Below are 24,512 nucleotides of genomic sequence, written 5' to 3'. Positions count from 1 at the left end.
TGTGATCTTCTTTGTTGTTTCCACGTTTTTTCTTTTTCTGAGTCTAGCTATGGCTGCTGTATGTACCGTTCCAACGCCATTTTTGGTTTTTTACGGCGCTAATCATTCAGTAAAAAAAAAAATGTATTGCTTTTTGAATTTTTCGAAATTTAGCTGTGGCAACCGTAACCGCGGGAGCTAGATATTTGATTCTCTTTTATTTAATTTGAATGCGTTGATTTTTGCTGTCGATGGGGGCTCGTACATCGGAAAGTTATTTTAAGGTCATCGTACATTTATATGTCACCATTTGAAAGTTGTGCAAACGTTTGGAGAATTTTACTCGACGACAGTTGGGCACCAGTGAGTTACCGAGTGATTGAAAATATGTGTGAGAGAGAGTGAGTGACTAAGCAAATAAGTGAGCGAGCGAGTTACCGACTGAGTAACTGAGTGAGTGACCTACTAAACAAGACTATGGGGAAGTTGGGAATCTAATGAGAGTGACCGAAGGAGTGAGGTGTTGATCGAATGATTTAGCAAGTTAGTTACAGAGGGAATTAATGAGCGTGCGAACAGGTGAGTGACCGAATGATAGAGTAAGTGACTAAGGGAGCGACTGAGCAAGCACGTGAATGAGTGAGGAATTATATGAGTGACCAAATAAGCAAGTGGATAAGACACAAAAGTGGCATAAGTGACAAAATGAACAAATGAGTGACGGAGTGAATGAACGAACGATTAATCAACCGGATAAGTGGGTGTGTGCCCGAATGGCAAAGCGAGTCATCGACTAACGAGCAAGTAAGTGAAAGAGTGACCGACTAACGAGCGAGTGAGTGAGAGAGCAAGTGATTGAACAGGTAAATGAGCGAATGAATTAGTGACTAACTAAGCAAGTGACCGGGTGAACAAACGAGTAAGTGAGCAAGTGAATGAAAGAATCAAAGAGTTACCAAGTAAATAAATGAGTGAGAGGGTGAGGATCGGAGCGAATGTGAACGACAGAATGGTTGAATGACCAAGTGAGCTAGTGAGTGAATGAATAAAAGACTGGAATTTCTCACTAAAGCACTCCCTCCCTCACATACGTGATCACTGGCATGCTCGATGAATTGTTTACCGGTGAATTTTCCAGACACGTCCAAATAGTAAAATTATATCCATAAAATATCCGCGATCTCCATTATAGGCTAGAATGCCAAATCTATCATCGTTCACACGCTAAAGAGTTTACGATGTAATGACATGTTTCTCTGAAAGTGAATCGATCTTGAATCCTTGAAAAGGACTCACTGTTCCTTTTCAAAATACAATCCCAGTCCCCCCCCCCTTTCTTGAACCCAAAGCTTTACAATCGAATCACACAAGACGTTTCGATCGTGTTAACGCACATGTGTACGTAGTAGTAGTGTCACGGGTAGGGGGAGTAAGGGTAGGCAGAGAGGGACGTGTGTGTGTGCCACACATTATGCCGTTTCATCGATGCCAGAATTTAATTAAAGTTCGATCTTTCAAACAGACCCAAAACTTCCGAAATTAGGTTTACGATCACGAAGTGTTTCCACCCCTTCTCCTGTATAACGTTTTCCTTCCGATTACGACATTTATTCCGGAATTTAATTTTCCGTCGATACTGTTTATCTGTAAGTTTCCCGTCCGTTAGAAACTACGAAAGCGGATCCCGAAGAAGTGAAACCACGAAATTATCTTCCGAGAAACAATCCCAAGGGAACTTTATGGACCATATTTCAAAGGGAATTTTATCTTCAGACCCCCCTCCCCCATACATTATAACTATAACTACACCAAGTTGATAGTATTATATATTCAAACGAATAAAACTGATATCTGAAGCCATCAAGTTTGACAGCCAAGTTTCGTATGTATATGTTCAGGATGCTATAGTGTCTTCCTATCGTTATGTCAGTTTCAGCCGGAAAGTATTGATATATTCTTTGTGCATATTCAAAGTTGGACTAAAACCACAGATACCATTGCTGTATTTATGAACTATAATTAAAGGCCTCAGTATTTCAGCATTGATTTCGTATTGATGTGGATTTTATGCGCCATAATACCGTTTAATGTGTTTTTATGTTTACCAAGAAATACTTTCATCGCAAACGTAATATCCCATTGGTCATCAGTAGACCCAGAAGTGTTGGGTGAGGAAATGTCCATTCTAATTTTTTAAAATCTTTTTTGTTTTTGTATTTCAAAATTTTTCATTTGGTGATTATTTTTTTATTGGCGATCTTTTGTTGTAGAACCTGATTTGATAGTTTTGTGTAGATAATACTTTTCCTCACAAATATTTTTGGAGTTCTTTTCATAGATCCAAACAACAAAAGTCGTATAGCTCCATATGTGAATCTATTAGACTGGTCGCGTATGTTACTTCAACACAATATTCCCATCCCTACCGTGGAAAAGCCTCCTACATCATCCGGAACATAATAATGAATATTGTCGCTCAACGAAATAATATATTAAAATTAATTAGTATAATTAGTTATTTATAAATAGTAATTTTGACCGACTTTTAGTGCCTTCTTTTCTGCTATTTTTACCACTTTTAGTGCCTAAACGTCCGGGCTGTACCAGCAACTTTAAGCAGCTTTCACAATATTTCATAGTGGCGTTCCCATAACCTCGGATGGAGATTTTCACTTGGAGAATATGTATGCGCTTCCTGGATGCCTACGAGGATTTGTTCTTATGAATACAAGTGTTTTCTAGCATCGAATTATATGATTTTGCCACAGCATCATATACGTCTTTTCGTTCATCTAAATCATAGTTTCCCAACCTTTTTTGTCCAAAAAAAAAAAAAAAAAATCGCCCCCTTCTTCAGAAAATATTTTCTCCCAACGCAATCCAACCCATAGGATCCTATGTTATACCCGTAGCTTCTACTGCCCCCCTGGAACATTTCATCACCCCCCCATGGGGCGTTAACGCCCACATTGGGAATCACTGATCTAAATAAATCAACTTGAACGAGTTTTATTTTTTATTTGATACACCTTTATTATTATAAATCCATTGCAAGTTTTGATGAAATCCAGAAGAATAAATAAATCCATATAAATATCCAGGGTAATATAAGAAATATTCAAACCGGAAAAAGACAGGGAAAACCCTATTTCCCAATCAAATCTGAAAATTTCCCATCTCAACAAGAAATAAATAATACTTTCTATATTCAAATGCAAACAACGAGTACAAAAATACGAAAATTCATTCTCTGTAAGTTACGTTTCATCGAAAAGCGGGGGAGAAAAACATTTCTCAATTCAATTTTTGTTATTATGGATATACATTATTTCGCGGCAAAATAGTCTGTAGATATGTTTCATAATAATTCTGAGTTTAAATTCAATATATTCTTGGACAGAATTTAATAAATGTATTCTGACTTTAATATAGGTAAGGACAAAGAAATGTGTCCAAATCCAATACCCGTATCGAATGTGCAAGAGAAAAAACATATGCCCGTTACCAAAGGAATATATGACATCAAGAAGAAAGGTAGAAAAAAATGGTCCTGGACCCGAAGAAGCGAACTAATCTCATCAAATGACTTATCGAAGGAAGTTTCTGTAGGCGATTCCTCGTGGGTTTTTGTTCTTTGTTCTTTCTCTTCTGGAAACTTTCCTTTTTTCTCCTCATACAGTTTCCTAAGGAATAAAGAAAACATTGGTAGCGAAGAAGAACAAATGTCTTCGTAAATTAACGGACTCACGGAAATTTTCCCAAAGATCTTTATCCGGTCAGAGAGGGTAACAGTGCATCGGATATACCCGATGCAACGTTTCTCCACTCCTTATCTCTCTCTCTCTCCGCCATGTTAATGGATTATGAGATTGAGTTTTCCATCTAACTCCGTGTATTAATCCGAGCTTTCTTCTGTTACTTTTCTATTCTATTTACCTATGCTAGTCGTTCTTTCGAACTTCGTCTCAAAAACAATAGTTCCTTTTTCGCAGTGGTGTGTGGGGCTGTTTACTGTGTGTGTAGCTAGTTACATTGTTCTGTTCAGCGCCAAGGACATATCGGATGTTCTCATTGTGCTTGACGAAACGAATGCTAAGTAAAGTATATACAGTCGTCCCTCGGTATTCGCGGGGGTTACGTTTCGGTACTAACCGTGAATAAGTAAAATCCACAATTAACGCAAACCATAAACTTTCGTTTTTAAGACATCTCGTTCATATCTGTTTCATACTGCAGATGAGTGTCCAGTGATGCTCGGCGATGTTTTCTGAAAGAATATTACAATGTCTGTTAGCCGTGTCTTCTCCACTTCAGTTAATTTCTTGGAATCTCAGGCTATATGGGAAAAGTGTTTCCAGTTTTTTTTTATCAATAGTTATGGAGTTATAAAGCATTAAAAATTTATGCGGCCACTTTCGAATCCTGCCAATTTCAATGAACGTGCACCAAACGTATAACTTGGCGCGTACGTATAACTTAAGCAGGTTGAAATGCTATAATTCCTGAGAGTAATGAAAAAACAAAGGGAATGCTCTGCAAACCAGATTTTTCCCTTGCTCTTCCATTCAAAAAATTTGACTTAACAGGGAAGGAAAGAACATTTTCTCAATTTGGCACAAACGTGGGAAAACAAATTTTATAATAGATCTCGTTTGTCTAACGCTTTGTAAATCTGGTGATAAATTTTCCGATCTGGGGGTGAAGTAACAAGGTTAAAATTCTACATGAAGATAAATGTGTCAATCGTGAAAGACAATAACTGAACTTGGTTTCTAACGAGATTGAGTATTACAGTTCCTTTATACGGTTAGAGGCAACCCGGTGCATGGGGACATTATTTTGTTTTTTTGCTGAGCGTTTGGCGCTTAACCGACCATCACAAAACTGTCGCGTCATAAAATTTCAAAACCTTGTAACTCTTACTATTCGTCCGATCCTAAAATGGAAAACACTATTCTTTATTAGTCTTTCACTAGGAATCACATGAGTAATGATTGGGTGGTCGATTGTGTATCCGCCCTGTATAACATCAGGTGTATCTACAGCAACGGCTCATCCATTCCAGGCCTGTGTTACTTGATATATCTGATTGTAGATTGATTGATGCCGTGTTAACAAGAAAACTCAGTAATGAAGCTAATCATATATTATCAGTATTTCGATTTTTTTTTCAAGTTTTTCATTTTCAGAAACATTTATATACATTATAGTCAGAAAAAATATATATACAGTAGTCTTCCAGAAACATTTAAAAAAACACTAGATGATCCTTTAGGAGGAGTTCTAAAGCGTTTATTGTACACGTACAATCCATATTTTGTTCTGATACAAGAATTAGCACCGCAACGGCGTTTTAACGAAAACTGGGAAAGGGACCGCGAATACAAAAACCAAGAAAACGAAGTCCGCGAATACTTTGGGTCGACTGTAGTTCCTATTCTCGTTTAAATGATTACTATTACTGAGAATTTTGTGGGTTATTATGCCATGGCCGACTCGTTTGAATGACAGATGTCTGCTACTGCAGTGGAAATCTTAGTGCGATCGAACAAATGAGAAAGAAGACAATGTGACTTCCTCTCGGAAGACCATGAATTACTGGCAGCAGAGTCAGCATAATTGCAATGCTTGGTAAGAAGATTGGGGGAATTGATGACCAACTTGGACGAAATAATTTCGTCTTCTCCACTCATTTGACACCTTCCTTGCAACTGAGACCTTGGTGATATATTCATTACAATTCCATTATACTCATTCACGGGTTTCAAAAAATATGGTCTGTTGATCATCATTATACTCTCAGTAAAGATATTCATGTGATTCATGAACATGTATAGCAGTCAATAAACACGCGAGACAGACATTCTCAACTCGATACTTACATAAAATACAAATTCAGCCATTTTCCATTTTCACTTCAAAATATGTGCAGCACAAATTGAATACTAATCTGCTATCTATTTGAACATTCAGACCACAGAATAATTGAAAAATATTTTTATATGGAAAATACAAAATGCACCACTGGGCACATGCACAACTTGTATTCAGCAATACGCGAGAGAAATCATCATCTTAAGTGGGAAAAAACGAATACAGTCGAATCCCGTTATAACGAACTCCAGAAGACCGGAGAAATTGCTTTGTTATAACGAAATTTCGTTATAAAGGAAATCTGGGTTTTTTCATTGTTCATATGTAAACTTATCTGGGCGATTAGAAAAGTGTTCGTTAAAACGAGTTTTCGCTATAACGGTATCTTCGAAGGTTCTAAATATTATTTTAAATTTAAAAGACGGATTCTCTCACAATCTTTCAGTAGTCACCACGCAAGTACGCAAGCCTAGGGGATGAGAAAAGCATTAGATGCGTTTCTAAGGTAAGCGAGCCTCTCTTCTACGCATTCCTTGAAAAGCAGCCTTCTACACATTGCTAGGAGTACGAAAGCCTCCTAGGGTAACGAATGCATTTTATGTATTTCTGTCGGTGTGCGATCCCTTCGTACACCTTTTTTGAGCGTACTGGAAGCATGAACGGTTGGAATAACTCATGATACAGAGTTTTGCAGAAATGTGTGTGTGCAATAAAATCATTCGTATTTGTGATAATCGCTCGCATGTGTTTCCTCATATCGATTATTCTCTTTTAACTGATATGCTTCAACCTCGATTGAAACATCGATTTAGGTCATACATGCTCAACCCGTGGTCCGCGGGCCAAATGTAGCCCTCGGAGTCATCATCTAATGCGGCCCGTGACTTCAAACGTGAGTTTTATAAAAATGAGCTAAGCAGCAAATAACCAGATCATTCAAGTGACCCATTGCACATTTACAGATCACTTAAGTGACTTGGTATGATGTTCTAGATTACTTGAGGGCCTCGCGGCACATTTTCACACCTTTGTAGACCGGACATGCGCCGCTTCACATCTGGGATGGGCATAGAATCGTTCCCTAAGGATGGGTGTATCCGGAAATTCCCAGACCACTTAAGTTACCGGCGTCGCATTCTCAGACTACGTAAGTTGCACGATTAATTTCCAGATTACTCAAGTGATCTGGACCGCATTTCCAGATCACTTAAATGCAGGGTCGCAACTACATGCTTTGTCTGTCTTGGCAAGCAAGCATTTTGGCGCATCCTTATAATGTTGAAGCAGGGGATAAAGTGTGCGCCACTTCTGGTTCAGCGCCCGGGGAGCCAGCCCCCTCGCAGTTGCGGCGCAGCTTGAAGGGACTGAGATTCTGTTCTACCCAAAAGGCTACCAGCATATTCTTACTTCATATAAGTGACCAGCAGCACATTTCCATATGAAATAAGTGACCCGTGGCACATTTCTGGACACTTAAGTGTCCCGTGGATACTCCAGAGACACGCGAAACAATCCTGGACGCTCAAATGACCCGCGAAATATTCATAAAAATGCCTCGTGGATCATCTGAGTGATCTGTTTTTTATATACCGCGAATCACTCAAGTGATATAATGTATCGAAGGCCACTTTTGGCCAAAGTCCGAATTACAGAAATGATTCGGACTCTGGCCGGTCATTTCGCGAAATGGCCAAAGCTCGATGAGCTGATGTAAGACGGCCTGGTAGGAGCCAAATTCATTTTTTTTAATCGCCAACGCGCGATACATTTCTACACATAGCTGCTGTATTGGATTAGCTCGATGTGACGAGAGAAAAGAAATCGAAATTTGTGAGAAAAACTATAAAAATAATTTTATATAAACATATATTTCTACTGCCAAATTTTGGGAGAAAAAGAATGATTACCGCATCGTGACGGCGGTTTGATGGGTTTCCATGTATAGCGTTTTATATGCTATAGCTAACGACATTATAACCATCACGGAAAAAAAAACGCTAATCTGAAGATGATCCCGAATCATGTCTTTTTTTATCGGAATTTGGCCAGGGATAATCGGCCAATTTGCGAACTGGCCGGCCAATGTCCGAAATTTGGTCATTGGTCGGGCCAACATTTAACGGAAACGGCCAATTTCGGACTTTGGCAGTACCATACATAAAAAGTTATGCGTAATAGTTAATTGAAGTGCTCCTGACGTAGACGAAAACAACCCACCACTAAAGAAAAGCATCCCGATTTTAATATAGATATTCAATCACAACAAGTGCGATAATAAGTATACAAATTAGTTTGAATTAATTTATTAATTTCTGAGATTCATCTACTTAATGAGATTAAGGTTAAAAATTTATAAAAAAATCGTATCTTAATTATTTTTTTTCTAAAGAAACGAGAAAATAATTTTTAGCGTTCCTGAAATGAATTATTCATATACGCAGTCGAACTCGGTTATAACGCGATATCTAAGATTGCACGAAATTTTACCGTTATTACCGAGATAGAAGTTTTTAAGATGTTATTTGATGAAAAACGTAAAAATGTAATCAGATGTAGTCGAAGATTTTGTGCATGGAACTTCTTTATCATAAGCGTGACTATATAAAAGAAACGATAAATATATACAGGGTGTAACTAAACTGATGGTCAGAACTGTAAGGGGTGATAGAATCTGCCAGAACAAACAAATCTCACCATACTATGGGAGGAAGGTGGATTCGGAAAGTAAGCGATGAGCCGTGAGGTGGCACCCGCTTGGAGAAAATGAGAAACACGCTAAAAGGCGAATAATAAAGGATGAAGAATCATAATTATCGAAAACGTTACAACAAATGATTTTCTTTTTCTTTCTTTCAAACCGGGTACAACTCAGGTCTATCACCATCTCTATGGGTGATTTACTACCTAGTGAGTTGTGCCGGAAGTATAATTGTGTGTGTGTACCTAACAGTCTGAGTGCGTATGCAGTGTTGTGTTTGATTTTTCAGTGCGGCCATCTATATTTCAGAAGTTAAGTGAGCAATGTGTAATGATTGAATTACAATTTGTACTCTTTGTATGTCTGTTGCTCTGTGGCGAGACTTCTGCTGAGAGTTCGGCTCGTATTCGCGCCTTGAAGTTGGGAACCACAGGAAACCAACTTCATCCGACCACCACTATGGCGACGGTGGGATTCGAACCCGGGTCCGTCACTATGACCACTCGACCACCATAGCGGCTACAACAAATGCTGCAATACAGGTTTCCCATCTGCGACGGATAGCAGCTTAATCACGGGTTCTGCGAAATGCGACTTTTCATATAGTAGGGAGAAATCGCCCTCTCGTGGCTAACAGATTGCTTTCCGACTCCACATTGTACGGTTAAAGTTGTTTGTTTTGGCGAGTTCTATCACCTTTTACAGGTCTGGAAATCACTGACATATATCACAAGTCAGTCACAAATATGTGAGTGAGTATTTATGGTTACATCCATTGAAACAGTTTAAAAATTATGCAAATTAATTTCATAGCTGATTCAAGTATATTTTAGAAACTGAAGCGAGCTTCGTTGAAATAGCAGGGCATTTTTTAAAGAAATAGTCGGAAGAGGTAAAATACGGAAATGTTTTCTATAGTGGTCACGTTGATAAGCAAGTCGGAGAGTCGAACATAATAACGAATAATTATTCTCAACGTTAGGTACACAGAGAGCACTAGAAGAACATTTCCTGGTTGTGATCAGCCCTAATATTTGTAATTTCTTGGGAAAATGTCATTGAAACGAAGACAAAAGCGACGAAAAATTTGCTCGCTATATCCAAGGTGGCTTTTCACAGATGTTATAAGTAAGGTTCATTCGCATTATTATCTATGGGGAATGAGTCCTCACCACAAATTATTGGCGTTGTATCCGATGTGTTGTTATAACCCATATGTGTTACTCGTTAAATGTGATAAATCCTGTTATCATACAAAATAATAATCGGTTTATTGATCGGTAATTGTGTATAATCTCCGAGCATTTTGGTAAGTTTGACAAATTTCATCAAATCAATCACTCTTACCGGTTATTAAGTACAGTACCAAAGTGTCGATGGTGAATTTGATAAATTTCCCTAAATGTATCACTTTTATCGGTGATTATGCATAGTGCCCGAGCGGCGATGGTAAAATTTAATAAGAACTGAAAAATTATCACTTTTACCGATTATTATATAAAATACCTGTTTTGACTCTGCTCAAGCAAGTGGACTGTATCTGAAGAAGGCTTTGAAAACTTAAACAACTTTATTCTTATGCTATTAGAACATTACTCAAGAGAGCGACGGAAGGCCCGTGCTCTTTCTCTCGTGCTAAGGCAGCAACTCTCCTCTCCTCCCACGCAGTGGGAGGGTTTTGGCGCATGGCGCAGCTTGGCGGTCTTAACACTCCCGCCGATTGAAATTACATAATTTCAATTATCAATTATACAATACATACAATACAAAATTTTTCAAAATAGAATGAATAACGCAATAAAAATTAATGTCCTGAATAAGTGAATGAAATGAATATACAATATAAATACATTAGAACATGTTATACACAAATGCAAAAATAATTCTTACTCAATAGGTAAAACACAAATATTTCGCACACTTCTTTTCAAAATTTTGCCACTGGGCAAACGTATATTTACAACTCTTATCTTTCCATCGTTGCCATTTCGGTGATCATGGCAGTACTCCACTGAGTGCTTGGTAAATTGTCCATAAGTTGACTTTGTAGTACTGGCTTGTTTTTGAAACAAATAAGACACTCATTTACTAACTTTCTACAAAGATTTCTACCATTGATTGGCCAAAACTTTTGTCTCACATGATATAATAACGACTGTGCACCAATATGCAAATACTTTAAATGGTAGTATCTCAATATGATCATGGTGAGAGGATGGTTAGATGGCAATAACATGGGAAATTTACTGTTGGTATTTAGATCGGAATTCTGAAGTCTTCCACCAACTCTCAAAATACCATCATCATCCAAGAAACAGTTCAAGGAAGCTAACTTGGAGTTACCCTTTAGAGCCTCTCCCCTCTTAAGCCTTTCGATTTCTTCCTTAAACTCCAACCCTTGAATGATTTTTATCAGGAGATTTTCAGAAAATTGTATTTCCTGTCTCATTAAGTTACCTGCACGTTTTTCACAAGATCTCGAATTATAGGCAAATCTTAATACAAAACTCAATATACGTAATATTGTGACGTAACTACTGTTAATTTTTAAGATATATTCAATGAGAGAACTCTTGGTAGTTAGAGTCAAAGACAAGTTAGTGTCCTCAAAATTACTGTTCGAATCTTTTTTGAGTTCTTTGGAGTACTCACTTTCAAACAGTTCGGTAACCACAGGTGGTGAGTCCTCATAAGCCAGCTCTTCTCTCATCAAGAATCTCGGTCCGGTCCACCATCTGTCACTGTGCAAAAGAGCGTCAGCACTGATGCCTCTGGTAACCAAATCGGCTGGGTTGTCCTTCCCAGGGCAGTGGAACCACCAGTTTTTTTCTGTCAAAGTTTGGATTTCGTTCACACGGTTTGCGACGAATGGTTTCCATCCTTTTACTGAACCCTTTATCCACAGCAACACGATCTGTGAATCGGAATAGAAGTATGTCTTACATGGTCTTTTCCTTCTCACGACTTTCTCAATCTCGCAGGTCAATCTTGCCGCGAGTAGTGCTCCGAGTAACTCCAACCTCGGTAGAGAAAGGTTCTTCAGTGGCGCAACTCTGCTTTTGGAAGCAATCAGGTTCACAGAAACATGGTCCCTGAACTGGACTCTGAGGTACGCCGCTGCTCCGTAGGCTCTTTGACTGGCATCTGAAAAACAATGAATCTCTATTTCATTCGAGTCATCTTCAGAAAGATCGAGAATGACCCTCGGCACTTGTAGTTCGGATACGCGGGGAAGTTCCGAACACCACTGAATCCATTTCTCCTTGACATCCGCTGGAAGCTCATCGTCCCATAGCAATTTTCGAAGCCACAGTTCTTGGAATAAACACTTCAGCCTAATCGTGTAGGGGGTAAGAAGTCCCATGGGGTCGAAGATTCTACCTGCTGTTCGCAATAAGAAGCGTTTCGTATTTTTGTTTTGTTTCAGGAATTCCACAAGGTCCATGATATTCATGGCTAGATAATCATGAGAAGCATCCCATGACAATCCCAAAACCTTGTGCATGTTGATGCCGTCCGTATGCTGAGGATGGACGTCAAATCCCTCTTTCTCCCATAGATGAATCAGCCTAGGATCGTTAGATATCAATTTACGAAGATTCATGTTGGCACCTCTCATGATCTCTCTAGTTTCCCGAGAGACTCGCCATGCTTCTGCCACGCTGTCTTCTCCAGCCACTAGATCATCGACGTAAACACAGGTGTCGAGCACTTGAGTTGCAACTGGATAATTGTCGCGTTGTTTTTCTATGTGTGTTTTGATCGTAGCAGCAAGTAAGAATGGGCTGGCATTGACGCCGAATAATACTCTTTTGAATCGAAACTCTTGCACGTTGGCATGATCGCTGATGCACCTTGCATTGGTCAATAGAAACCTCACTGCATCTCTTTCGTTTTCTGCAAGAGAAATCTGTAGAAATGCTTTTTCGACATCTGCAAGAAACGCGATTTTGTTGAGACGAAAGTACGTCAACAAATGAAAAATGTTCGGGTTTAAGTTTACACCTGTCCAAAGGCAGTCGTTTAAGGACAGTTCACCTGGTTTGTGAGAGCTTGCATCGAATACAATTCTCATTTTTGTCGTGACGCTTTCTGCTCGAAATATTGCTTGATGTGGCAAGTAATATACTGGTTTTCCATCAGTGTTTTCCGCGTCTGGTACTTTCTCTATAATCCCTTGATCCAAGTAATTGTCTAGTACTTCACGATACTGAGCAAACATAGTCGGATCGTACCGCATTCTCTTGAGAAGGCTCTGTAACCGTTTCTCTGCGACACTAAAGTTATCATTTAGCTCTATCCAATCTCTCTTCCATGGTAGGCTAACTTCATATCGTCCGTCTTTGAAACAGACTGTTTTGTCAAACAACTGTTTGGCCTCGTCGGTTTCCTTGAATTTAGGATCGTCCATTATCCCGATTGACTCCAGTTCCCAGAACTTCGCCAAACCCTTTTCAACCTCATCCCGATAACTCGTTAAATGGCAATGAAGATTGTTGTAGGTTACCGCATTCTGGAATGTCCCTGTTACTATCCAACCAAACACAGATGCTTGAAGTATGATAGGCTCATTTTTCAATTTTATTTGGTTGTTCTCCAATAACTCGTAAAATATTTCTGCACCCAGCAATGCGTCTATTTTTTGCGGAATATTGAAGTTAGGATCCGCGTAACTCAAGTTTCTAGGAAGTTCAACGCAGGTCAAATCCAAACGCTTTGAGGGCGTTAAATCTGTTATCTTGGAAACAACTAAAAGATCGAGCTTTTTACTATAGTCCCCTTCGCGGTTAGCGATTAGCGTTGTTACTTTTTTCTTTATGTTCAGAATAGAGTCATTCAGTCCTGCAATAGGAACGTTTACAGTGTCTCTCCGAAGTCGTAAAGAGTCTGCCACCTCATTGCTGACAAAACTGACTTGAGAGCCGGCGTCGAGTAAAGCGCGTATTGGAAACATCCCACCAGCTGGCCTCTGGATGTAAACTATTGCTGTTGACAACAGAACGCATCCCCTTTTCTCGCTCGAATGTAAGCAATTGTCAACACTGGAAGATGCGGCACATGAGTCTGTCGTTTTCTCTTTCTTGGTCTCACAAGCCCCGATTTCTTTTCTTTCAGTGGGGGACTCATTTTGTTTTGGTTTTTGTGGTTGTGCATTCTCTCTATGGATTAACGAATGATGCTTCTTCCCACACATACGGCATCTCTTATCGCTGCCGCACTCGGCTACTCTATGGGATTCCAGACAATTAAAACATCGTTTTTTATTTTTTACTTCGTATATTCTCTCTTCAATAGAAAGGCTATGAAAAGTTCTACACTTATAAATTGGATGATTCTCTCCGCAAATGGGGCAGGAATTTTGCATTGCATTCGCTTTGGCTATCAGACTTTTAGGTTTTGAAAATGCATCGAATTTAGATTTCGCGTAGGAAACTCGTTGAGTATTTTCAAGCACTTGGCTCCTTCTTTGCAAAAAGTCAACAAACTCTTCCCATTCGGGAAATTCCGTGTTTTTCAGCGACATTTCGTACTGCTTGCGTGACTCACGGTCTAGCTTAGGCAAAATAGCATTAACAAGCAGTATCTCAGTTAGCTTATTCATCTCAAGGTTTACAAGTTTGAGCCCTCTGAGATGTCTCAGGATAGTATTCACCATTTTTCGAAGCTCTTTAGCTGATTCATGATGTATTTTCTCAAGGTTAAGAATAGCGTTGATATGTGTGTCAGCGATGAACCTTTTGTTCTCAAATCGCTTCTCTAATTCTCCGAAAAGCGAGTCGAAGGTATCGTCGACCGTTTCGACAAGTTTCGCTTCCCCTCTTAACGAGGCTCGAAGATAGTGAAGTTTATGAGCTTCATTCAGTGATTCATTGTCTATAATTAAAGATTTGAACTCCGATTTGAATGAGCTCCACTCTTCCGGATTTCCCGAAAAACTCGGCAAAGGAATCTCCGGCAATTTCACGGTTGCAGGTTGAGCGACCTGATTATCTTCCGATTTGATTTTTAGTTTTGAAACTAAACATTTTGAACGTACCTCTAATGCGTCTACGTTCGCCTCCATCTCCTCGATTTGGTTGAAGGCATCATCTAGTTGTGCGTCCGCTGGCAAGGCGGCGTATCCCTCTAAGAGTTCATCGATGCTCGTTCGAATGTCCTCAATTTTCACTAATTGCTGTAACAGCACTACATCAGTTTCTTCACTCGATTCATCGATGTTTTGTAATACCGACTGGACTCGTGTAATCCTCCTTTTGATCGCACCGCGAGTGCGGTTGAGTGTTGTCTGGTCCATCTTAATTTTAATTCTCCGGCGAAGATGTTGACCAAAATGTTTTGACTCTGCTCAAGCAAGTGGACTGTATCTGAAGAAGGCTTTGAAAACTTAAACAACTTTATTCTTATGCTATTAGAACATTACTCAAGAGAGCGACGGAAGGCCCGTGCTCTTTCTCTCGTGCTAAGGCAGCAACTCTCCTCTCCTCCCACGCAGTGGGAGGGTTTTGGCGCATGGCGCAGCTTGGCGGTCTTAACAATACCCAAGACTCGCGTTGTTGGTAAACATGATAAATCGTACTAAATGATATACTATACATGTTAATTCATACATGCATTTTATCGTTATATCGGAGTACGGTTGTAATCTTTATTATCATTATATCGGGATCCGACCATATTCATAAACTCAACTCACTTGAACTTAGTATTTCTTTTCATATTTATCAAATTTACCTATTACACCAGGGGTATTAAACATCATCACAGATAAGGGCGGTAAATTTCAAGTATTAGTCAAATTTACCAACGACATTTGGTCATTATGCGTAATTGCCGGTAAAAGTGTCAATGTTTTCAGTATTTATAAAATTGACCTACGATTCGGTATTATGCATAATCTCCGGTAAAACGGATATTTTTTTAGTATTTATTAAACTCACCAACGAAAATTGTGTATTATGCATATTTGCCGATAAATTGATCAATCTTACCAAGAGGATTGGTAAGTATGCATAATTATCGGGTTATTATATATAATTACCAATTTATCACATTTGCCGTACGTATACATGGATTATAAATTGTATAACCGGTCGGAGAAAAAACACGATTTTGCAAAGCGATATCTTTCGTCAAAAAAAATTAAGTCCATCGAATCGCAATAGGAACAAAAGTCATCTTCCCTAGAGTTTGTTTCTAAATACTGCTCTCTTTTGCTATTATCCTCCTCCTTTTTTTTATCCACCAAAAAAAAAAACATTCCAAGAAAATTTAGGATCCAGGAAAAATATATACAGTCTTCTCCTCATCCAGTCGCGAGTTGGTCTCTTGCCAGGAAACGTCGCTCAACGACCTCTTGAAATTGGCAGAGCATTGTTCGCAGCCGGTCGTAAAAGTCTCTCGTTACAGCTCTCTTCAAAGGGAACTTACACATTGGAGCTTAAATAAAAATAAAGTAACGCTTTTCCTCCTTGAAATTGTTCTTTTCCGCATAACTCTTTCCACCCGCCCGGTCCTCCAAGAAGAAGAAGATGATGATGATACACGGAGAGTACGTACCAGAGTAACTTCAGAAACACGCAGGTATGTAAATTAGCTTGTCTCGACTTCAACGGTATATCCTCTGAGTTAATTGCCTTTAATTTTTTGGGAGCACCGCTAAAAATCTTCACTTACAAACACGGCTTAGGAATAGATACTACTTAGATCGATGCAATAATGGAGTAGAACAGTTATGCTTTCTGACTCCTTCGATGATTTTCCATGATGTAAGTTTTATGTGCGTTGTATCGTCCCCGTCAACTCAAAAATTCTTATCCCAAGGATTATATGTTCTTGAAAAATAATTATTAAAATAATTACTGTTTTCCGTGGTTTAATGCTTAGTTGCAAAATGTAAGCCTTCGCCGATAATGAACGAGTCCATACTTGATGGCAAAATGAACATAATCACATCTCATGTTTTCGATAGCCACCATAAAAGTTTCAAGCCTAACTTCAATCCATTAACATAACGGTTTCATTCGGTAGAATTTAAAATCGGCGCGCACTGGTATGTAATATTTATATCAGTCTCTAAATTATATCGGAACAGAATGGAAATCGATGTGAATATTATGCAAAATTATGCTGAAGTTAATGTTATGCCTTATATATACAGGGTGATTATAATTAAAGTCCCCATACTCTAAATAGTCATTCGAATGCAGTCAAATTTCTAGGATATCTTAATGAGACCAAGGGAAAGAGATTCATAAAATAAAATAAAAAGTTCAATTTTTTATCACCAGGTGAAAAAGTCAAGCTTTTTTTGTTGAATTTTCCTTCTCCCCCCATGGACCATATAGCGTATGTACTAAGTTTCAATGCAATACGCCCTACAGAACGGGCGCTGCATAGGTCGGAGCAGTGCCAGTATACTGATGAGTGCTACATTGGTCTGAGCAGTATCGGTATACTGAAACCACTCAGATCTATATAGTGCCCGTTCTGGTAGGCATATTCCATTGAAAATTGGCATATACGCTATGTGGACTGTGGGAAAATATAAAATTCAATAAAAAAAAGTTCCACTTTTCACCTGGTGGTCAAAAATTGAATTTTTTTTTATGTCATAAATCTCTCCCCCTTTGTCTCATCAAGATATCCTAAAAAATTTGGCTGTAATGCTCCGATAAGCATTTTTTTTAGAAAAATTACTCAAGAGTACGGGAATTTTACTTATAATCATCCTGAACTACATAAGTTCGGTTAACAATTGTAAAATATTCTTGGTGATTCCGTTGTACCGGAAAAAAAACTTTACGTATACAGCGTGTCTCTCTCTCCAGTAATGGTATGTATTTCTTTTTTCGAGGAAGATCAAATGTTACGGTAAATGTGATAAATCCGGTTATTATGCATAGGTCCCAAACATTTTGGTAAGTTTAATAATTTTCAATAAATTTATTTTTACAGGAGATTATGTGTAGCACGTAAGCGTCGCCTCATTGGAATGCATGATAAATCATATATATTATATGGGTTGCTATACGAAATAATTCATGCACGTATTGTAGCATTATATCAGGGTGCGACCGCACAATTGCAAAATTTGCAAAAATTTGTTGTCATTATATCGGGGTCCGAATATATTCGTCACGCATACCAAACTCATTTGGATTTTTTTTCTTCATATTTATTGAATTCACCAATTATTCTATGATATTATGCATAATCATAGATAAAGGAGATGAATTTCAAGTAGTTATTAGATTTACCAACAACACTTGGGTATTATACTTATTCGCCGGTAAAAGTGATAAATTTATCAAACTTATCAAGACGATTGGTAAGTACGCATAATAACCGACATATCACATTTACCCTAACGAATATACTACTTTATTATGGTGAGAACCAGTGAAGTATTTCACGTAAGTATAACAAAGATACCGCATACACTAAGGATGTACAATCGTCAATATTGTGGATAAAATCATTAGGATAATCCTAACTACAATATTTTGGTCCATTATTGTTGTTGTGCTTATTTAAGCTATGAGTTTATTATTTACTATGAAATTCATTATTTATTATTTGCGTAATGAAATTTATTATTCTTTTCCATGCTGCCACAATTTTATTTAAACTGTGAAATTTATTTAACTGACGTCTTTTTCTATATTTCAGGTTTTTATCATTTCTGCGTTACGATATGCTATTCAATCTGGTATGGAGTGATGCGCGTTTGAATTTATGCTGCAAATACATTGTGAAAATCGCATTGAAATTACACCCGAATGTTAAGTATTATTATAAAAGCAGTTGCCCCCATTTTCATGTGCTGCTCATATTCCATGAATTTTCAAAGACATGAAATTGTACAAAGATCAATAAATCAGAAATTTTATTTCAAGTGAGAATTGAACTTTGAATTCAAACACAAAAGCTAAATTTTAGTCGTAGACATTCTTAGCTATTTTGTGAATGAAAATGCTGTGTGGATGTTTTTATAATTACAATGAGTTCACACACAGCAGTAATTCATGTCTGCATTAAATATATATTTCCGAAATTGTCTTTATGAGTGTGAACTATAGAGAGTTGATCCTAAAATGCGTACTTTTGCGAAGAGTTCTTTACTGCAATGTTCGTCGCTGCAGTCAGTTTGAAAATAAAAATTCATAATCAATTTTGCACATAAGGTCAGGTCGTATTCTTTCCATTGTGTATTTCGAATTTGCTGGTAGACGTCCGAATTGACGACAACTCTTTGTTTGTAGTGAAGCAGGCAGGCATGGCTGTGACGTAACTGAATTGTTGAAATGTTTTTTTTGCTTTCATTTTTTTTTTACCTTGAAGTTTGTAATCCGATTTTTTTTCCTTATTATAATTTGAATCACAAAGAAGGTACAGTGATACCTCGGCTAACCAACGCCTTGACTTACGAGTCGTAATGGGACCGTACATGCACGGTTGGACAACTCAGGCCAAAGCTCCCAATCGTTGACACTGCCACCAGATGGCGATATTTATCATCATTACATCAGCCAGCCGTTATAAACCTTCGCATGGATAGAGGAGAGTGGCATCATAACTGGATAAGTCACCAGCTGGTGGCAGTGCCAGCCACTGTAGCGAATTATGTTTTTCGGATACACCCATCCTTCGGGAACACTTCGATATATCTGTCAGATGGGAAGCAGATGTGTCCGATCTTCAAAGGTCAAAAGCAGTGTCAGCCATTGTGAGCTGTGAGCTTTGGCCCCAGTTAGGTACGACCGTTATCGTACACGACCTCTAAGGACAGATTGAGATTCGTGGCCTTTGTAGTCTAGTGGTGTAGGGCGTTCATACGGCAAGTGAGAGGACTGGGATTCGATTCCCCGCAACAGCAGTTTAGTTTCATTCTTTCCTGAATTCATCTCTGCATATCAATCAGCCAGCCATTGAAAACCTTCGCACATTACTCTGAATCAAAGCATAAAACATAATAGAAACTTAATTTGAAAAAAATAATAATAAAATGATAGAAAAATGGAAAGAGAGAGAGAGAGAGATTCTCTAGGATAGCTAAAATATTTCTACGCGTTTTTCTTGAAAAGCAATTTCAACACTGCAAATCTCCAGATATGATAAATAACTCAGAGCCTGACTCACACAGAATCGTGAGAACCAAAGACATGACCAAAAAGAACATGAAACAAAAGTTGGAAAAAAGGAAATAAGAATGGAGCTAACTTGGAAGAAGGAAAAAAAAACCAAAGCACAAGAAAGAATTATATAGAGACCGACTAAAGGTGGGTAATAACTTTACCACAAAATGTGGACTGCATTTAGTCGAGATTGTCTTACCTAATGGCCTAGGGTTCACCTAGAAATAAGCTTCCTCCAGTAGATTTATTTATGAGCCAGGAACTTCCGCTTTTCGTCCACAGTTGGCGGCGGCGGAGGTAGGAAGTGAAAAGGAGAAGGAAATGATTTATTTACGCGCTTCCGGGAAAAACGGGACTTATCCACGGAACCTTTTCTCTATGTGACTCTCCTCTTGCCTTGGTACGTAAGTATATCTAGGGCGGCAGGAACTATATAGCGAGAGGTTCCTGTTTTAGATATACTACTGTAATTTTCTTTATGGGGGGGGGGGTTTAATGTAAAAGTAGTGAGCATTATAATGTTTCAAATCACAATCACGAAAAAACAATAGATCAAAAAAACAACATACAGGCTGCCCCATTAATTCGTTAATAGTTTAAAATTCGTAAAAATTTAAGGAATTGGTATATTTGAATGCGATCTACATAAAAGTTATTCTCAAAAAAGGCGGGGTTTTTTGTTCAGAAAATAAAAATAGTTCAAGGTTTTGCGCAAGAGTTCGGTAGTAGTGATCAGAGGTGTAGTTAGAGTGATGATCGGCAGAATTCGGTTTTCTGCTGTTTTTTCAACTTCGAAGCACCAACTCTAGCCGGTCTTCCCATTGAGAAAGTCTCTCCAGAAGGAGCAGGTAGATGTACAACACATTTACATACTATGGAAATCCAAGCAATCACAGTCTTCACTTGAAAATATGGAAGCTAAATTGCAGCACTAGCCAGGCCACTAAATGAGTGTAACTCTGACAACATAACTCAGTTAGGAGCCACAAATACATTAAGAACACATATTCTAGCATGCGCCGATTCGTTATAAATTTCGCAGAGGAATTTGTACGTGGTTCATGTCACGTTAAGTAGTGGTGGTAGTGGTTGGACCTGAACATTTGTTTTATTGCAATTTCGCATCCGAAACAACCATAAAGCTTCTGCCGGTGCTTTGTGGGTGGCATTCAATTTTACCAATGGTGCTTTATCCACCAATGCCAACATCACGATGAAAACCTTATATGAGTGAATGAATTGAGCTGTTTACCGCACAGCCTGCATTTTGTAGGACTCTCATTTGCATATTTCCAGCTATTTTCACTCGTGCATCACCCCCTATTGACAAAATTTTGAACTAATTTTTTTCTGCACCAAAATAAAATCCCCCTTCCATCATCAAGTAGAAATATCTTTTTTGGAAAACCACATTCAAATATACCGACTCTGATATTCTTTATGGATTTTCAAGCTATTTACGAATTCTTAGAACACCCTGTACTAAGTAAGTAGATCATAGCATTTAGTGCAATTTCCATCACATTGCGGTGCAATAAGTAGCAGAAATATTAATATTTGTTTTCTGATTCGAAGAATGTAATTAATTAAGATTTTTAATTGATTTGGGTATTATCAAACCTGATTCAATTCTATGAAGTGATTAATTTGAAATTTATTTCTTAAATTTTTTTTCTGCTGGGAACCTAAGTCGTATCCCCACTCATAATAATTACATATTAATTCTATTTTTGCATTTTCATCCGAGAGAGAGAGAGGGGGAAAAAACTGTAATTGAAAATTTTTAATTAAGATTTTTTTACATAATTAATATAAATATTTTTTTCTAAATTAATTAAAATATTTATCCATATTATACACGATGGCTATTCACGCACGAGTATTCCCTCTTTATTAATGTTTCACACTCCTACTGATTATTTTATTTTTGTATCATTCCAAATATTATTCAATTCTTCAATAAACTAATTAATGTAGAAATAAATAAATAATTTGTAATTTAATCAAATCGATAGCAAAGACTTATATTTGCTATAATAATAAAATTAAAACAAAATTTGTCTTTTTTTCTGATAAATATATACCGTATCGCTTTGCATTAAAAGGCATGCCGGGAATTACGGGTATTCCTGGTAGGTCGGGAAATTAGAGTCACATATTCCAGATGTCTTAGATACTTGAAAAATCGATTTGGCTTTTCTCAGCATTTTAAAATCATTTGTGCTTTACCAATTACGCTTAGAATAATTCGAATTAATTTCATGTTTGCTTTTGGTACGAAAAATCTTGATTTACTGCAAATTTCAGATATTTTGCAATTATATGAACAATGTTGGTCCTCTAAAAAAAAACAGAAAAAAAACCTAGTAGGCAGCTTAGTATTTTTGCAATTTATGATCATGTGTTCAAGATTTTAATGGGCATAGCAAAAAAATTAAAGAATCTCTCTGCGCAGAACGTGATATTTTATTACAAAAAGCAACAGCATGTTTCTTCAATCTACGAGCATGCAAAAAACAATATCTGTATCTGTGTTTGCTATTAAACTGACGATGATTAAATTAGTTAGACTGATTAAGTTAATACTGACTTTTCATTTTCGTTATTGAATTCAGAGACAAAATACGTTTGTAACAGTGGAAACAATTGTTTTATTCCAATTCAAGTATTTATTTGGTTTTTGATATAGAGCAATATTGATCTTCTGAATGTTCCCGTTATGGTGGGAATGAGTTAGACTTCAGCATTTGTAAAAATATGACGTCCCCTGATTTTTACGATATGCTGGCTAATGCGGGGAAATACGGCGTAAATTATAAGCTTGATTGCAAAATTGGTTGAATGCATGTCAAGAAGACACCGAAAATCTGACAACATGCTATATTTAGCAATTAAAAACGCTATGCATGTATCAAAATAATGACGTTGCCATTAAGATTCGTCAGCATTTGAATTTCACATTCGAATTAAACCTTCTAATATCGATGGATTTCTGTGTAATCTTGCGTACTGTCCGGACTGAATGTATACATGAAAATTATGCAGTGTGAACCTGTAAGACTACAAGAATTTGCTTTCGGTTTAAGTTTAAAGACACCAGAAAAGTTAGGCCAAGTATTGATTCCGATAGAATAGCATGGATTTTAAGAACTTTGAACCGAAAATTCTCAGTAAATACAATTTACTTTCGAGTTATATTTCGGCTCATTATATTTGAATATCGTAATAGACGAAGTTTGTTTGCTTTCAGATATAACTGATTTTTTTTCAGTTTTTTGGAAAGTAATTATTTTTATATAAAATTGTTTTGACTTTTGAGACCTTTAGAAAAACTACAATAATGATTGACAAATATTAATCGGTGTATGCGTTCCTGCTCACTATTATCTGATCTCAATTTATGTATAATATTTGGAACTCATAATAAGGAGTTTGTATCATTAGAGTCATTTAATTATTATGCAAAATGCAAAAAAGTTAAATTTCCACTACCAAAAAGAAATAGGAAAGTATACGAATGCATTTTTTTTTGTTTTTCGGGTAATCAACCAAGAATTTTTATTACTGACAACTGAATTAAGTAGGTCAAAATCAAATTTCAAATAGTATTTTTGGAGTAATGTATGCGTCGAAATTTAACGGCAAATAAAAATTGAATGAGTGTGATCAAGATAACAGTCCATAGATATAATTAAAACAAGTTCGAAAAAACAAATTTCGAAAAAATATACGTGAATACGATTAAGATATTTGTATGAAGATGCTGCCTAAGACACCTTCAGCTAGCACAATATAGAATTACAGTGATACCTTGGCTAACAAACGCCTCAGCTTACGCAATTTTTCGGCTACCGAAGAATTTTTTCGACGTTTTTCTGCCTCGGCTAATGAATACGGATTCGGTTAACGAACTGTTTTCAGGCATGACATGGATGCATATGTCAATATAAAACAGCCATGTCACGATCAAAATTTTCGAGCCTTATCAAAATCAATTCTATAAGTATCGAACCAAAAAGTCATTCGAGCCATATTATTTCTTTTCCAGATGCACCTTTATTTCTCTTTTAGAGATATTGAGACATTTTATGTCAAATGGATGATAAGCTAAGGGAAAATGCATTTAGAAAATGAAAACCTTTTAGACTTGAATTCTTTGAGTGCACACGGTAATAAACTTAATATCAAACTCAACAGTCTGGACATTCTGGAAACACATATTTTACATCTCCGTGTGTTTGAAGGACTAATAAACTGACTGTACCTGACAGCACATTACTTCACACACTTTCCTTTTATCACTATGGCTCACGAACTCGACTACATAGCGTAAATATTCTAAAATATGTACACACATTTTCAGCTTCACAACTTTAAAATTGGATATAGATAAAGGAGAATTTAAAATGTTCTTATCTATGCAATTGTGAAGTTGTTTATCTCATCCTTCGGTCAGTATTTGTCTTTTTCACAGCGATTCTCACTGTTTTATGAAACTTATCTTCAAATTTTGGACCATTTCTGGAACGAATAAAAGGATTTTGCATAGGAATATATGCGAAATCGCGTTTCGGCATACGAATGTGATTCGGGAACGAAATATATCTTCGTTAGTCGAGATATGACTGTATTATATTTTCTCTTGAACGTCATCTAATTATATAGTATAAAGAATAAAACTGGGATCGTCAAGTCACATTTTCAAGAAGAGTCATTGAAGTGGAGTTTTTAAAAGCTTCCGATACTCATTTTTTTGCCCCTGCATGGGATTGATGTTTCTTTGTCGGAAAAATAGCTATCGAAATTCAGAATTCACGTGGAATTGA

At 37.3% G+C, this 24,512-nt stretch overlaps 2 protein-coding genes across 3 annotated transcripts in view; both read right to left on the bottom strand.

Moving 5' to 3' along the window:
* Positions 1-24,512, bottom strand: part of LOC149087027 (uncharacterized) — an 88,552-nt gene that overhangs the window by 50,459 nt on the left and 13,581 nt on the right. The window lies entirely within an intron of this gene.
* On the bottom strand, positions 10,518-14,846 carry LOC149087028 (uncharacterized). Its single transcript, XM_089231897.1, has one exon. The coding sequence runs from the start codon at positions 14,844-14,846 to the stop codon at positions 10,518-10,520; it is 4,329 nt and encodes a 1,442-aa protein (XP_089088023.1).

The sequence above is a fragment of the Pholcus phalangioides genome, unplaced genomic scaffold (assembly GCF_987345545.1).
Source record: "Pholcus phalangioides strain wild (caught in Gottingen) unplaced genomic scaffold, Ppha-v1.0 ptg000004l_1, whole genome shotgun sequence".
In the NCBI taxonomy this organism is placed as follows: Eukaryota; Metazoa; Arthropoda; class Arachnida; order Araneae; family Pholcidae; genus Pholcus; species Pholcus phalangioides.
Note: the sequence above shows the minus strand (reverse complement) of the source record. Positions and strands in the feature narration are given on the sequence as shown.